Genomic DNA, 18130 nt, shown 5'->3' on the forward strand with positions numbered 1-18130 from the left:
AGATAGATTTTTGTTAAGAACAGATATTAAGTGGAGGTATAGGCTCACCATGCAAAGGAACACAGGAATAGGAGTAGGCCATTCAGCCCCTCGAACCTGTCCTGCCATTTAATAAGATCATGGCTGATCTGTGACCTAACTGCATCTACCTGCCTTTGGCCATGTCCCTCAACAACTTTACTTCAAAAAATGTAAAACCTGACCTGCCATTGATGCCAACTGATGAGAAATAAATTCGATAGCCCTGATTAATCCTATCAGATCTGTGCCTGATGAGTTAGATTGAAATAATTCCACACCCTTCCGCCTCCCCAACCCCGTCTGCCCTGCTCCACCCCGCCCCCTCCCTCTGGCAACCCTGTCCTAGTCCCAGTGTTGGTGCAATACCAGGAATGTAGGCCATACATCGCACTAACTGGCGGAGGTGGATCGTATCAAGGAGCACGTCCCTTTGGCTGTCCGCAAGAGGCAGACTACTGACCATACTCAATCAGCCTTGGAAAACTCAGAACACAATAACGAATATTGGGTGCAGTTCTAAAATAGGGTGGCACTTGCTGAACAATCCCGAGTATGTTAAGGATTAACTAATAGCCAATTTCAGATTATTCGTCAGGCTCGCAATGTGCCTCATTAATGCTTGCTGGAAGCTACATATATTTATTTAACGGGACCCATCTTCTGCAGGCAAAAGGGACATGTCCAGGCTTTGTGCCTTTTTTGAATTAAACAATAGAGCAGGGGACAGTGGCTCCCTGGTGCATTCACCATGGCAATGTCTTGACCAATCAGAGTCAATTTGCCAATCAATCGGCACCCATTTCCCATGTGGTATACATGATGTGGCGACACCGTCGTTGGCCTGGGGTGGGCACAGTAAGCAGCCTTACATCACCAGGCTAAAGTCCAACAGGTTTATTTGGAATCACTAGCTGCTCTCTGAAAGCTAGTGATTCCAAATGAACCTGTTGAACTTTAACCTCGTGTTGTCGGTCTGCTTACTCATGCGGTATAAATTGTTTCTCCCTTTGAAATTTGGCATTCTTGCATCTGTCCTGAAGATTAAAAGCTTCGACAGCATGCCACTTTCTCAACAATATTCAGATTCAGTACTGCCAAATGACTATAATTCAAAGTGTCAACACTTTAAATGAATCAAAGGTTTTATTAGCATGTCCACTGCATGCAAAATCTATAACATCATTGGGAATTGTTGAAAGCCCCCAAACCTCTTACAAAATCATTCAGCTTTGTAAAAACACTGCCTCGGTTGCCACTTAAAGTATTTACCGAGGCAGCAGCCTGACACAATGTTATATTGTGCCTTTAATGGATTGCAGCGGAATATCAGTAAAAAGGAAGTGTGTCATGTGGTTCAGTTCTAGTTTCACTTTTGCTTTCAACAGAACGCGCACAGCACTGCAGCTCTGATGTCTTCAATCTTTATAGCTTTGTGAATATATTCCCTTGTGCCTAGTCTCAATAAGTAAACCCAGAACATGTTCACCGTATGAATGATTGGTGATGTAATATCATTACAAAACCACAACATCACCATTCTAGCTCAAGCATCAGAATAGCTATTCGCGATTCTGAGAGCTGGGGCTATCAAAGCCTATGGGCAGGAAATCAGCTCCCCCTTGAAAGTGGTGGGCGGGGGAGGGGGCAGAGGGGGGGGGGGCGGTGTTCAGTGGGGGGAGCATAAATTCTAATGGGTAGAATTTACAGAATTAAGCCCTTTTAGGACAAAGGCTATTGAAATGAAATGAAATGAAACTCGCTTATTGTCACAAGTAGGCTTCACATGAAGAAACCGTGAAAAGACCCTAGTCACCACATTCCGGCACCTGTTCGGGGAGGCTGGTACGGAAATTGAAACGTGCTGCTGGCCTGTCTTGGTCTGCTTTAGAAGCCAGCGATTTAGCCCTGTGCTAAACCAGCCCCTATTTAATTATTCCCTAAAAAAAACCAGGCAGGATGTATATTTTTGATTCATTTACAAAATGCATTGTCCATTCGATCTTTCCCTTCAGAGTTGACACTGGGTCTTCTCTTTGGGTCATGTGGTAGTTTGTCTGACGTGACTCAGTGATTTGTGAGGCCACTTCAGGGGGACAGCTCAGGGCCAACCCTTTGGCACAGCAGTGGAACCAAATAGAGGCTTAGCCCGGGGAAGGGTCACAGGATTCTTCATTCACTCATTGGATTTAGGCATGGCTGGCGAGGCCAGTGCTTATTGCCCATCCCTATTTACACTTGAGAGGGTGATGGTGAGCTGCATTCTTGAACCGCAGCAGTCCATGTGGTGTAGGTGCACCCAATGTGCTGCTAGGGGGGAACTCCTCAGAGTTTGAGCAGCGACAGGGAGGAAATATTTCCAAGTCAGGATGGTGAGTGACATGGAGGAGGAGGGGTGGCGTGGAGGGGGAACTTCCACGTGGTGATGTTCCCATGTGTCTGCTGCCTTCTAGATGACAGAGGTCAAGGACTTGGAATGTGTTGTCAAACCCCCTCCCTGAAGGACATTAGTGAACCAGTAGAGCTTTTACAAAAATCCAACAGCTTCATGCTCACCTTTCCTGATGCAAGTTTATTAATTTCTGGGCATCAGTTTTAAGCATTCAAGATGCTATGGTTGGATTTGAACTCTGGATTATCAGCCCAACAACATAAGCAACAGGTAAAAGGAAAACAAGAATCGATGCTAAATAAAATATATACTTGAAAAGAAAATGTCAGGGTTCAGTGGTGTTAATTGAAAGGGTTGGAACCGACCTGTGGAAGCTATCTAATCAAAGGGAGGCGAACGCAGGGCCAGGAACTGCATAATTGATGAGGCACAGAGTTAGGCACGACAGTGAAAAATCTAATGGGAAAAATATTAATTTCGGAAGGTTGACACATTACAACACAAAGTTCAGCTGGGTTCGAGTCCAGCTCGGCGGAGAAAAGGGACGTCTCTGACCTGTGAGGCTTTCCGGCAAAAGTTAATTAATCAATGACATTGAGTTATGAACGCAGGACTCCCTAAAACCGTACATGACTTGGCACCGAATCATCCGAGAAATTGTAAAGTGTATTACTGCCAGCTGGAGCCTGGTGCGTTTTTGGAGCAAAGGGAGGAATTCCTCCATTTTGAGACCAAACGCAGTGGTGGGCAACGGTGGCGGCACCTTTCCCGCTGACCACAAAGGCAGGGTCCCACACCAGATACTGAACTCGGAACCTCATTGATTATGCGCAGGGGAGTCCCCCTCCGAACCACCTGGTGGGCCGGCAAGTGATCCGTCCGCCCGTCATCAGTTGGGAGTTTTGAAGGACCTGGCATCACATTTCAATACCAGTCCGGCACACCTGTGTCACTCTCTCCAACCCAGCTGCCTTCAACAGATCGTGTAGTATGTTGGCTATCCAGAGAGAAAATGCGGGTAGCCTCAAGAACCAAGTCCATGCCTCACTTGGACGTGGGCTCACCGCATTCGGAGTCTTTGTACATCCCCTTCCAGTAAACAATGTGGTATCCCTTTAACCCTCTTGTTTGTGAACTCACACAGCCTTGACAGGATCTAGCTTCCCTTCCTTGGCTGTCCCTCTGCCATCCAGTGCTCATTTTCTTCATCTATGTCCTTGCACAGCTCTCCTTCCACATCCCCCACCCCCCACCTTGTTTTCAGCAGAACAACTCTTCTCCCACTCCTCCCCTGTTCGAACTTCAGACATTTGTTGCGGTGGCTGCAGGAGTCACACAGCACAGTCCTGTCCAGATAGACACTGGCACATGGCACCATGGAGGAGGGAGAACCCTGTACTTCCCAAGTTCAGATACCATATTGATCCATGCTGGTGACACAGGAGGGTCCGTGAGTCCAGCAGTACGACGCTGTCCATGAAGACCAGCTCAGCATGGAGATGAAGGGCAGGAACCAGTGCGCCCCGGCAGAGGGCGATGCAGTGCATCAGGAACTGTCGATCGGCAGTTCCAACACACCACAGCAAAATTCCGCACCGACCTCCTCAGAAGACAAACAAGGGACACAACCGACAGAGTACCCTTCGCCGTCCAGTACTTCCCCGGAGCGGAGAAACTACGACACCTTCTTCGCAGCCTTCAACACGCCATCGATGAAGACGAACATCTTGCCAAGGTCATCCCCACACCCCCAATACTTGCCTTCAAACAACTGCGCAACCTCATTTTTTGCAGCAAACTACCCAGCGTTCAGAACAGCGACAACGACACCGCACAACCCTGCCATAGCAATCTCTGCAAGACATGCCAGATCATCAACATGGGTACCACCATTACACGTGAGAACACCATCCACCAGGTACGTCGTACATACTCGTGCGACTTGGGCCAACGTTGCCTCCTCATACGCTGCAGGAAAGGATGTCTCGAAGCGTGGTACATTGGCGAGACCATGAAGACGCTGCAACAATGGATGAACGGACATTGCGCAACAATCGCCAGGCAGGAATGTTCCTTTCCAGTCGGGGAACACTTCAGCAATCAAGGGCATTCAGCCTCTGATCTCCAGGTAAGTGTTCTCCAAGGCGGCCTTCAGGACCCGCGACAACACAGAATCGCCGGGCAGAAACCTATAGCCAAGTTCCGCACACATGAGTACAGCCTCAACCGGGACCTTGGATTCATGTCTCATTACATTCACCGCCCACCATCTGGCCTGGGCTTATGAAATCCTACCATCTGTCCTGGTTTGAGACAATTCACACCTCTTTAACCTGTGATTATCCCTCTCCAGTTGCTCCATTTGGACCGGTCAACATAATTACCGTAGCATTGAAAGTATCGTCTTGCATCTTTGACTTTGTCTGTATATATGTTTCTGGAACCTACCTCTTCATTCATCTGAGGACGGAGCAGTGCTCCAAAAGTGCTCGAAACAAACTTGTATTTTAACTTGGTGTTGTAAGACCTCTTATACAGTAGTGCATCAGTAGCAGCGTAGCATTATGACAGTATTACACTTCTCCCAAAGTTCCTTGTGAACTGAGGACCGCCTTGTGCATGCCACTCATTTGCAATCAGGTTTTTGACCAACTTTAATTTCACGCTGACCTGATGCACGATTGAAAGGCCTGACGAGGTGCCGGTGGGCAGCTGTTTTAATTAGCATTCGTCAGATGCAAATGGGTGCAAATGGCATTCACCCCCCACCTCCCCGCCCCCTACCCCCGGCGGATTGGGAAAACCAAGCTGCCATTAACTAGCCGTTGGGAGAATTAGACGCAATTTGATGCTCGACGCAATTTGATGCTGAGGAGCTGCTAAACATTTGGCCCCCGTTAGATTCTCTGCTCCTCCCTGCCCCACCAAACCCACCACACGACGGCGGGTGTGGAATTCTGTCCCAAGTCTTTTTCTCCTCTAACAAATCTTGAGGTCCATCTATTTTGTCTTTTACCGTCAGGTCATTGAATGATGCGATAGTAATGCAGCTGATCATCGCAACAAGTTCTACAAATCAGTCCACATCAGACCGAGACAAGGGAGGAGAAAATTCCTCAATCATGGAGAGGTTTGGGAACAAGGGCTGGAACCGTCCCAAAATCTGGCTAAGTGTCATTTTTGCTGCAAAAACCGGAGCGAATCCCATCGGCCCCATTGGCACGATCTGGACCGGAGTGGTTAGACACTTAAAAAAAAAATCACACGAATAACGCTTTGCCTGTGACACTATTGTCTGATTCACCCACCCCGGGATCATCTGCGCAGTTCAGTCAAGGGGGCACTACATTTAAACAGCTCCACAGCACTGTGCACAGCTGGAAAAGAGGATGGCAGAGTGAAAGCCAGGTTTCATAGAGAGTGGCCTGACACGGATGTTGGATGCTGTGGAGGAGAGGCAGGCAACCATTTACCCCTCGGGTGGGCAAGAGATCCTCCAGTACGGTGGCCGACCCCACCTGGGAGTCGTTGGCCACACCGATCTGTGCCAGCACCCTTCCAAAGAGGAGGTGGTATTGTTCAGGAAGAAAATGAATGACCCTCTCCGTGCTGCCAAGGAAAATGCTTCTGGTCTTCTCTCGCCACTCTCCCACTCACACACCCCTGGCTATGCCACTTGGCCACCATTTGCTGCTACCTCACTGGGCCACCCCACTCGTACTCCTGCACACTTCTTCATCTCCACTCAGACCCCTCTGCAGCCAATTATAATCACCCCATCGTTTTTTAAAAATTTGTTCATGGGACGTGGGCCCCGCTGACTGGGCCAACATTTATTGCCCATCCCTAATTGCCCTTGAGAGGGCAGTTAAGAGTCAACCAAACTCCAATCCACTATTAACTTCAAGCATGATCTGCGTGTGTTCCATTTTATGGAAAATTTCCTGATAGTAGTATCGGAATACTTACCCCAAATCCAGGGCGAACAAGAGAGCAATATATTTCCAGGTAAGACATGCTTGACCTGAAGTAGGAATGCTCGACACCAACATGTGAGGACATTAGAATGGAAAGTGCTCCATCCACAAGTACTGGCATCTCGCAATTTAAGCAGTATAAGAATTAACATCAAAGGTCAAAAACCAACACCTCCTGTTACTCAGCAGATTGCACTGATCTGAGTAGTGGTTCCTCCACCTCCAGTTGCCAGGTCAGCATTCTTCTCCTCAAAGCCATCCATAAACTCTTCCTTCCCTATCTCTGTCATCACCTCCAATCGCCCAAGATTTCTGCAATCCTCAGTTCAAGCCCCTTGCACATGCCCAATCTTATCAATTCGTTTTTGATGGCCTTGCCTTCATTTATTTTTATTCATTCATGGGATGTGGGCGTCGCTGGCTGGGGTGCCATTTATTGCCCATTCCCATGGGCATTTAAGAGTCAACCACATTGCAGTGGGTCTTGAGTCACATGTAGGCCACACCAGGTAAGGACAGCAGATTTCCTTCTCTAAAGGACATTAGTGAACGAGATGGGTTTTTCCAACAATCATGGTCGTCATTAGACATTTGATTCCAGATTTTTTATCGAATTCAAATTTCACCATCTGCCATGGTGGGATTCGAACCCAGGGCCTCAGAGCATTTCCCAGGGTCTCTCGATTACTATTCCAGCAACAATACCAAGGCCACTGCCTCCCCAAAGGTTGCCTGGAAAAAATTTTTTCCCCTGAACCACTTTGCCTCCGCACCTCTATCCTGCTTTAAGGCGCTCTTAAAATCAACCCTTTTGATTATGCTTTTGATCATCTGTGCTAAAATGTCCTTTTCTGACTCAGCATCAAGTTTTGTTTTACAATGCGAAGCGCCTCGAGACATATTACTACTTTAGATGCAAGTTGTTATTGCTGTCACTTGGCTGGCATGCAACTCTGTGCCAACTGTTATAAACTGTAAACCTACTGCAGAAGCAGAGTTAATACTTAACAGTAAGACAAGCTGTGAATGTTACTGATGGTTCATTTGTTCAGCATCTGTGGTGTGCACAGGAATAGTATAAACACCAATCATCTCGTGAACAGACAACTTGTCTCTCCTCTAAGCACAGTGAAAGTATGACCTGAGCAGAAGTAGTTGTGTTGTCATTTTTGAGGTCTCAATGACCCCTGGCAACAGAGGGCCAAATCCAAGCTCCTGATTGTTGCCCCTTTGCCCTTGCTCCCTGTGCCTGGAAGTTGGATGTTTGATGAGAGAACGAAACAGGCCACAACGGCAATCCTCCTCCCACATGCCCCTCACCACAAATCCTCCCCTCCCCCTCCCCCCATCGCCCCAACCCCACACACCCTCATGACATCCACAGTCGGGCATTCTGCCACATTTTCCTGTCTTTCTTCGCTCGGCCCATGAATCTAAGGTTTTTCTTATTCACAGGCCTAGCTTCAGGGCAGGAGGAGAGAAAGTACTCCGCAGGTATTGAAGCAGTCCGCGCATGCCTGGAGCAACATGGTGCACTGCAGCAACTCGCCGAGCTGCATTTGGCAGGAACTTCCAAACCTCCGGATTCCACCGGAGAAAGTGAAGAGCAGCAAATGCATGGGGACATCACCACTTGCGAGTTCCCCTCCAAGTCACTCACCATCCTAACTTGGAAATATACCGCCTTTCCTTTACTGTCGCTGGGTCAAAATCCTGGAACACCTTCCCTAAAAGCACTGCGGGTGTACCTACACCACATGGACTGCAGCAGTTCAAGAAGGAGAGGCAACACCACCTTCTCAAGGGTAATTAGGGATGGGCAAGAATACTGGCCTTGCCAGCAACCCTCATATCCCATCAACACATTATTTTAAAAAAAACAATCTGAGGAAAGAGATGTTTCATATGTAGGTAAGCAGCAACGGCTACCACCAGATAGCCAAAAGTCAGCTTTTAATCTGAGGTCAATGTGCACCATTACCACCTGAACCTTAAAAAACTTTCCCCTAACACGGCTCCGTCTACAATGCCTGGTCTCACCGAACCATCGGGCAGAATTTTACTGCCCTTCCTGCCGGCGGGATCTTCCTGTCCCCAGCAGCGGGATGGGTGGGGTATGCAAATTATCACCAACTTTGGCAGGGTGGGAAGATCCCAATGGTGGCCAATGATGTGCCCGCCTGTGCCGGAGGAAAACCTGCCGCCTGGCAGGAGCCTGGAAAACTATGGCCACTGACTCAAAGAGCTACTTCCGCCGGTGCGGGCTCTTTGAAAGGGCCATACAGTGGCCATCCCACTCCTCTATTCCTTCCTCCTTGATCAACAAGTGTTTATCTGCTTCCAGTATTCCCATTTGAAGGCTACTATTGAATCTGCTTTCACCGCTTTTCCAGCCCGTGTATTTCAAATCGTAACAACTCGCTTTGTAAAAAAAAAAGCCTCCATCTTTCCTTTGGTTCTTTTGCCTGTCACCATTGTTCATGGCTGAGCGTACATAAGGTTTTTTTGGGGAGTGGGGGATCACCCCATCCCAATAGGTGGTTGAGGTTACAATTGCCCGTAAATCTGAAATTTGGGTCGTTCGTCGTCAAACCCAAGCCCAGACCTCTTCTTACCCAGTGTCCATGAAAGTGCACTTTCTGACAGGTCAACAACTCAAACCCTGCCTCCACCAATCATGGACACTGATTGGTGCCCTGCTTGAGTTACAATGACCAAGCACACAGCCTGAGGAGCTAACACTTGGAACTTCTTGGTTCATATTGGGCCTCCACCCAATCAAACGTCAGCAGGTAAAAGCGGAAAATGGGAGAAATACTCGGCAGGCCCGGCAAGCGAGAAGCAGAGTTGGCAAATCAAGGTTCAGGTCCATGGCCTTGGTACGCATCAGGGGAAATTCTGGTCACGGCAGACTTGATGGCTGCCGAACGGCTTACCTCAGCAAGTTTGGATCGAATATCGATGCGACATCCTGCAAGACTGTTGGTAAATATTTGAGAGATGCTCCCTAAAACAGAACAATTGAGGGAAGATGGTTAATTCATGAGTCATCAGATTCCTGCACTGTTCGACCACTCACACCTTCAAGTTTAGTAAGATCAAATATTTTTTACAATTAATATGCTTTTATTTTTCAAACGGTTAACCTTCTTAAGTTCTAAATTTAGGCAAGAGCGAGGTATTTGTGGTACACCCAGGAGATCAGGAGGAGGGAATTGGGAGACTCCCATTTAAGAGGGCAGTGAAGAGTTTCAGATACCTGCGGGTGCAGGTAGCCAGGAGTTGGGGAACTCGCCATAAGCTTAATTTTACCAGGCTGGTGGAGCAGATGGAGGAGGAATTTAAAAGGTGGGACATGGTGCCGCTATCGTTGGCGGGTAGAGTGCAATCCGTCAAAATGATGGTTCTCCCGAGGTTCTTGTTCCTTTTTCAGTGTTTGCCCATCTTTATCCCTAGGGCCTTTTTTAGAAGGGTGACTAGCAGCATCATGAGCTTTGTTTGGGCGCATGGGACCCCGAGGGTGAAGAGGGTCTTCTTGGAGCGGGGTAGAGATGGGGGGGGGGGGGGCTGGCGTTACCCAATCTCTCGGGGTATTATTGGGCGGCCAATGTGTCGATGGTGCGCAAGTGGGTAATGGAGGGGGAGGGGGCAGCATGGAAACGGATGGAGAGGGCGTCCTGTGAAGATACAAGCCTGGGGGCCCTGGTAACGGCGCCGTGGCCGCTCCCTCCTACGAGGTATACCACGAGTCCGGTGGTGGCAGCTACCCTCAAGATTTGGGGGCAGTGGAGGCGACATAGGGGAGAAGTGGGGGGCTCGATGGAGGCTCCTTTAAGGGGGAACCATAGGTTCGTCCCGGGGAACATTGATGGGGGATTTCAGGGTTGGCACAGAGCGGGCATCAGACAGCTGAGGGACCTATTTATTGATGGGAGGTTTGCTAGCCTGGGGGAGTTGGAGGAGAAATTTGGGTTCCCCCCCGGAAACACGTTCAGGTATCTGCAGGTAAAGGCATTTGCGGCAGGTGGAGGGATTCCCTTCGCTTCCCACGAGGGGGGTGAGTGACAGGGTGCTTTCGGGGGTCTGGGTCGGAGAGGGGAAGATATCTGATATCTACAAGGTTATGCAGGAGGCGGAGGAGGCGTCAGTAGAGGAGCTGAAAGCTAAGTGGGAGGGGGAACTAGGGGAACAGATCGAAGACGGGACATGGGCTGATGCCCTGGAGAGGGTTAACTCTTCCTCCTCGTGTGCGCGGCTTAGCCTCATCCAATTCAAGGTGCTGCACCGGGCCCACATGTCCGGGTCTAGGATGAGTAAGTTCTTTGGGGGCGAAGACAGGTGTGTCAGGTGTTCGGGGAGTCCAGCGAACCATGCCCATATGTTCTGGGCATGCCCGGCACTGGAGGAGTTCTGGAAGGGGGTGGCGAAACGGTGTCGAGGGTGATGGGATCCAGGGTCAAGCCAGGATGGGGACTCGCGATTTTTGGGGTTGGGGTGGAGCCGGGAGTGCAGGAGGCGAAAGAGGCCGGTGTGCTGGCCTTTGCGTCCCTAGTAGCCCGGCGAAGTATTTTGCTACAATGGAAGGATGCAAGGCCCCCAAGAGTGGAGATCTGGATCAATGACATGGCGGGTTTTATTAAGCTAGAGAAGGTCAAATTCGCCCTGAGAGGGTCGGTACAAGGGTTCTTTAGGCGGTGGCAACCTTTTCTCGACTTTCTGGCTCAACGATAGGGTAGTGGGACAGTAGCAGCAGCAACCCGGGGGGGGAGGGGGGAAGGGGGAGGGAAAAGGGCGGGGGGGGGGGGGGAGACGATGACTATGTTTGTTTATTTAATTTTAATTAATTTTTAAGTTCTTTTGTTGTTCATTGGGGTTGGGGTGGTGGGGGGATGTGATACATGCGTTGATACGGTCTGGGGGGATGTTACAGTTATTATGGGTTATTTTGTTGCATTTCATTGTTTGTCGTTATGTTTTATATTTTCTGTAAAAAATTCCAATAAAAATTATTTAAAAAATAAAAAACCTTCTTAAATTCTCAGTAATTCTGGTGCAGAAAGAAGCCTGTTTGCCCCATTCACCACAATGTAACATTACTGTTTTCTTTCTTGATATTGTTTTTGTACTTTCCCCTTTTTTTCCTAGTACATACACCTGCCATGAAAAGCCTGCTTCTTTTTGATTGTTTGCGATATTTCTGCTTTTCGGACAAATGTAGAAACACAAGAGATAAGAGCCTCATCTGCGTTTCTGTGCAATAATGTCTGATCTCCAGCTCCACTTTCCCACCCTTTTTTCCCCCTGAGAATCCAGAATCTTTTGTTTCCTTTCAATTCTTCGTGGCTGGTTTAGCTCACCAGGCTAAATCGCTGGCTTTTAAAGCAGACCAAGCAGGCCAGCAGCACGGTTCGATTCCTGTACCAGCCTCCCCAGACAGGTGCCGGAATGTGGCGACTAGGGGCTTTTCACAGTAACTTCATTGAAGCCTACTCGTGATAATAAGCAATTTTCATTTGAATTCCCGGCATGATCGCTGCCCGTTGGAAAGTGAAAGTTGTGTCTGGGGCCTAAATACACCACAAGACCCAGATTCACGCATTATAAGGAGTGCAGCACGGTAGCATGGTGGTTAGCATAAATGCTTCACAGCTCCAGGGTCCCAGGTTCGATTCCCGGCTGGGTCACTGTCTGTGTGGAGTCTGCACGTCCTCCCCGTGTGTGTGTGGGTTTCCTCCGGGTGCTCTGGTTTCCTCCCACAGTCCAAAGATGTGCGGGTTAGGTGGATTGGCCATGCTAAATTGCCCATAGTGTAAGGTTAATGGGGGTTACGGGTATAGGGTGAATACGTGGGTTTGAGTAGGGTGATCATTGCTCGGCACAACATCGAGGGCTGAACTGTTCTATCTATGTTCTATGCTCCCCTTTCCTGTGGGGTGGCGCAACTTGCTGATTTCCTGGTTCATGGAAGTTGCCATTCCTGCAGCAAGATTTACCATGCTGGAAACTAGGGAGAAAAAATCCGGAGAAATGTTTTGCTACTTGTTCTATACTTCTTCGCTCTGACTGACAAACTCCAAATCCCTATGACCCTATGACCCTTTGACAGATTGATTGTTGCATCAATTATTTTAGCTATCGGGATTGTCCCAGGCCTCTCCACTGTCTTCAATAAACAGTAGCACACCAGACCTTACTTTAGATTTAAACCTCTGAATGATTTACTTCACAGCACAGAATTAAGTCATTCGGACCAACTGGTCTATGCTCTCCTCCGACCCTATTTCATCTAATTCTATCAGCATATCTTTCTATTGCTTTTTCACTCATGCGTTTATCCTGCAAATGGACAAATCCTCTACAACTCCTTTGATTACTAGTTTTTCACCTTTCATTGAAGCAAATTAAATTCATAGAGGATTAATCAGGTTTGGAGCTGAGAGGCTGTGTCCTCTTACTGGTGAGTTCAGAATAAAGGGCCAAAGTCAGGGGACGCTCCTAGCTCTTATATAGAGCAGAGAGGTACTTACCTGCATGAGTAAAGTGTTGCCTTCCTGTTTTGACTGCATCAGGATGTTAAATTTTTCAAAAAGTCTTTGCACCGATACTTCATACTCCATCTTTTCTTTTCCCTCATACAGCCTGAAACAAAGCATGAGATGGTGAAGTGTGGTCTTATCATCTTTTAAATGCTCGATAGCTTGACTTGACTGTGTTGGGTAGATTTTCAGATTAACCAGAGGCGGCGCGGTAGCACAGGGGTTAGCACTGTTGCTTTAAGCAGAGGACGGCTGAAGCGTAGAATTTGTGTCAGGATTTTTGTTGAGGCAAAACCCATGGTGTATTTTTGACTTGAATTGAAATCCAGAATAGGTGGCATGTTTAATGGAGACTGAAAAAAAACATCCATTTTATACCATCGCACAAAGTCAAATGACCCCACCACAAATTCTCGTAAAGGGAATGAGATAGTTGCCTGAAAAAGAGAATGATTAAAGTCATTGTTACTTCACTTTTACATCAAAAAAATTAGCAATGAAACATTTGAGATAATTGGCAAAAATAACCAAATGGATCATGAGGAGGTTGTTTTTCTATGCAGTGGTGAGCTACGATGATTTGCAGTACAGAGTCTGAAAGGGGAGTAGTACCAGATTCAGTAGAACCTTTCATAAAAGAAATGAAGGGGGAAAGCCATTGTCAGGTGTGGAAAGAACAGATGAGTGGCCTTAGTTGGATAGTTCTTCTGAAGAGACAGCACAGCATGATAGGCTGAATGGCCTCCTCATGTGCAGTACGATTCCCCGAGTTATGCCTGAATTCAGTTCATGTGAAGTGGGCAGCACAGTAGCAAATGGGTGGCACGGTACTACAGTGGTTAGCACTGCTGCTTCTCAGCGCCAGGGACACGGGTTCGATTCCCGGCTTGGGTCACTGTCTGTGCGGAGCCTGCACATTCTCCCTGTGTCTGCGTGGGTTTCCTCCAGGGGCTCGGTTTCCTCCCACAGCCCAAAGATGTGCAGCTTCGGTGGATTGGCCAATTTAAATGGTCCCTTAGTGTCCAAAAGGTTAGGTGGGGTTACTGGGTTACGAGGATAGGGTGGAGGCGTAGGTTTAAGTCGGGTGCTCTTTCCAGGGGCCGGTGCAGACTTGATGGGCCGAATGGCCTCCTTCTGCACTGTAAATTCTGTGATAAGTCCCACGCTGCTGACAAATAGAAAGGACTTTCAGGCAATTGACCTTGACTGGATAATTCAGAATTAAATCCCAGAAACAGCAGCAGTATCCAAGGAATTCCAGATTAGCCGCCTTTGAAAGGCACCTGACGATGAAAGGCAGAACCTGGCAAAACTTGCCGGCCAGTTTAAGCATGTAACGGACATTTAACAAATGAGTTACTCACTTTCTAATAGTTTGCAGCAACAACAGAAGCGTTTGCTATTCAGAATCGATACAGCTATGATGCTAGGTGATTGCTCAATGATATGAGCAGGTAATAGAGAGGGACTCACTGCGAGTAGAGGCGCCTTGACCGGACTGTGAACTTAAAGATGTATTCTAATGCTTTAAAGGCCCGCTTCAAAGGCTCGCATTCCAAGCCACGGCTTGCAATGTCGACGTAACCTGTTAGCACGGACAGCAGCTTCCTGTGATGAGAAGTTCCAGAGTTACAGACAACGAAACAGTGTGGAATATTCTACCATTTGTCAATTGCTTTTCCTCCCTCCCCCTCTTCCCTCCCCTCCCCCACCCCCTCCCCACCCGTTCCAGAAAGCATGGAGACTTGCTGAAACCTGGTACCCTCGCATATGTCCTGCTTTCCTGGGTGTGGTGGTATGATTTGCATAACTGTCTGCCATTGGTGCAGAACACCGGCTTACCATTGGCCCTGGTCGGTCATGTGCCTCTCGACCGATTGGTTGAGACCAGTCATGTGACGGCTCTCCGATTGGTCGAGAGGCTGCGTTAACCACGCCTCCAGATCGAGGTATAAATAGCCAGAACGCCCGGCGGTCGTCCATTTACTGTAGTCGACCGCAGGGCTGACTTCTATCTTATTAAAGCCTAACTTTTGTACAGCAACTCGTCTCGCGTTTGATTGATGGTTCATCACTGGGTTAACATTCTTCATTCACGGCCTACATTAGCGACAAGTTCAACTCAGATTTGGCCGAAAAAGATGTGCCGATTAAATGGATTGGCCATGCTAAATTGCCACTCAGAGTCCAGTAATGTACAAGTTAGGTTACAGGGTTACATAGGCCATGTTAAATTGTCCCTTAGTGTCCAAAAGGTTAGGTGGGATTACTGGGAGACAGAGATAGGGTTGAGGTGTAGGTTTAAGTAGGGTGCTCTTTCCAAGGGCCGGTACAGAGTTGGTGTGTCGAATGGCCTCCTTCTGCACTGCCGGGGTTCTATGATTCGATGATATGGCTTTGCCAGCAGGACTCTCATTTCTGATTGCGATGTGGCCGTTGCCCACCCAATTGCCCTTGAACTGAGTGGCTTGCTGGGCCATTTGAGAGTCAACCACATTGCTGCAGGCCAGCCCAGGCACGGACGGCAGATTTCCTTCCCTGAAGGAATTTAGAGAACCTGATGAGTTTTAATGACAATGATTAGACTTTTAATTCCAGACTTTTATGCAATTAACATTTCACCATCTGCCAAGAGCATTGCCCAGAGTCTCATGATTACTCGTCCAGTGACAATCTGCCATCATCATCTCTCTGTGAAGTGATCCACATAATCAGCCCAGCCATAACCAGTCCCGAATGTTAGAAATCTGTTAGAATTCTTTGAGGAGGTAACGAGGAAGTTAGACAAAGGAGAGCCAGTGGGCATGATTTATTTAGATTTCCAGAAAGTCTTTGAAAATGAAATGAAAATCGCTTATTGTCACAAGTAGGCTTCAAATGAAGTTACTGTGAAAAGCCCCTAGTCGCCACATTCCGGCGCCTGTTTGTGGAGGCTAGTACGGGAATTGAACCGTGCTGCTGGCCTGCCTTGGTCTGCTTTCAAAGCCAGTGATTTAGCCCTGTGCTAAACAGCCCCTTGTTTGTTGACAAGGTGTCGTACCGGAGGCTGCTAAATAAGATAAAGAGTCCATGTGTTAGGGGCAAGGTATTGGCATGGATAGAGGATTGGCTGACTGGCAGAAGGCAAAAATTGAGGATAAAGAGGATTTTTTAAGGGTGGCAGCCGGTGACATTTGGTGTTCCACATGGGTCAGTGTTTTTTTTTATTAGGGTCGTGGGTGGCACAGGCTGGCCCAGCATTTATTGCCCATCCCTAATTGCCCTTGAGGGGCAGTTAAGAGTCAACCACAACTACTCTGTGTATATATTAATGATCTGGAAGGAACCAAAGGCATTGTTGCTAAGTTTACAGAAGATACAAAGATATGTAGAAGGACAGTAATGTTGAGGAAGCGGGGAGGCTGCAGAAGGACCTGGATAGGCGAAGAGAGTGGGCAAAGAAGTGGAAGGAATACAATGTGGAAAAGTGTGAGGTTATGCACTTTGGTAGGACGAATAGATGTATAGACTATTTTCTAAATAGGAAAAGGCTTCAGGAATCTGAAGCACAAAGGGACTTAGGAGTCATAGTTCAGGATTCTCTTAAGGCGAACACGCAGGTACAGTTGGCAGTTAAGAAGACAAATGTAATTTTAGCATTCATTTCGAGAGAGCTAGAATACAAAAGCAGGGCTGTACTTCTGAGGTTGCATAAGCCTTTGGTGAGACCCCATTTAGAATATTGTGAGCAGTTTGGGCCCCATATCGAAGGAAGGATGTGCTGGCCTTGGAGGGGCTCCAGAGGTGGTTCACAAGACTGATCATATGAGGAGCAATTGAGAACTCTGGATCTTCATTTGATGGAATTTAGAAGGATGAAGGGGATCTAAATGAAACTTACAGAATACTGAGAGGCCTGGATAGAGTGGATATGGAGAAGATGCTTCCAGTAGTAGGAGAGACCAGAACCCGTGGGCCCAGCCTCAGACTAAAGGGACGATCCTTTCAAACTGAGATGAGGAGGAATTTCTTTAGCCCGAGGGTGATGAATCTGTGGAACATTTTGCCGTAGAAGGCTGTGCAGGCCAAATCACTGAGTGTCTTTAAGATAGAGATAGATAGGTTTTTGATTAATCAGGGTTTGCAGGGAGAAGGCAGGTAAGTGGAGACGAGAACCATATTAGCCATGATCAAATGGTGGAGCAGACTCGATGGGCCGAATGGTCAATTACTGCTCCTATGTCTTATGGTCCTATGAAATGGCAATGGACAATCAAGCAGCATGGTGGAACAGTGGTTAGCACTGCTGCCTAAGCCCCAGGGACCGGGGTTCAATTCCGGCCTTTGATGATTGTGTGGAGTTCACATTTTCTCCCAATGTCTATGTGTGTTTCCTCTGGGTGCTCCTGGTTGTTCTCTCAGATGTGCAGGTTAGGTGTCTTAGCTGTGCTAAATTGCCCCTTAATGTCCAACGGTTAGGTGGGGTTATGGGGATAGGGCGGAGGAGTGGGCCTACGTAGGCTGTTCTTTCAGAGGGTCAGTGCAGACTCGATCGGCCAAATGGCCTCCTCCTGCATTGTGGGGAACTAATAGGCAAGGAGGCTCCAAGGAAATCCCCATCCTCACAGTAAGTGTGGAAAAAGATCTTTATTGTAACAAGCCCAGAGCTTTATTCTATCCTGGAGTGCTTCGAGAAGCTTCATTCTGTGTAATCCAACAACAACTATAACTTATATTTTTACAGCAGCTTTAATGTAACACAATGTCCTCAGAACTGACATATCCTGTCCAACAAATGGTTTTACAGTTACCATTAGACATTTTAATTCCTGATTTTTATTGAATGCAAATGTCACCATCTGCCATGTTGGGAATCAAACCCGGCTCCTCAAAGCATGACCCTGGCTCTCTTGATTACTAGTCCAATGACAATTCCACTGTGCCGCCACCTCCAAATTTGCAGTTTAAGTTCCATTCCAAGACTTGAACATAAAAATCCCAAAATTCCAGTTCAGTACTTTCAGATGAGATGTTAAACTGGGATTCCATCTTACGACTTAAAGGCGGGATTCTCTGACCCCCGCCAGGTCGGAGAATCCCCGGAGGGCGGCGGGAATCCCGCCCTGCCGCCCTGACGCCAGCTGCCGTATTCTCCGGCGCCGTTTTTCGGGTGGGGGCGGGGTTCACGCCACGTCGGTCGGGGGCCATTGGCGGAAGCCCCCCCCGGC

The 18130-nt window shown here is 48.0% G+C and overlaps 1 protein-coding gene across 1 annotated transcript in view; it reads right to left on the reverse strand.

The window, feature by feature from the left end:
• The window catches only part of LOC119963845 (dedicator of cytokinesis protein 2-like), a 1353280-nt gene that overhangs the window by 915648 nt on the left and 419502 nt on the right, over window positions 1-18130 (reverse strand). Inside the window, 3 exon segments of the mRNA XM_038793193.1 lie at window positions 9324-9394; window positions 12915-13026; window positions 14397-14531. Coding sequence (XP_038649121.1) covers window positions 9324-9394; window positions 12915-13026; window positions 14397-14531 — 318 coding nt within the window.

Source organism: Scyliorhinus canicula, chromosome 3, assembly GCF_902713615.1.
Source record: "Scyliorhinus canicula chromosome 3, sScyCan1.1, whole genome shotgun sequence".
NCBI classification, from domain to species: Eukaryota; Metazoa; Chordata; class Chondrichthyes; order Carcharhiniformes; family Scyliorhinidae; genus Scyliorhinus; species Scyliorhinus canicula.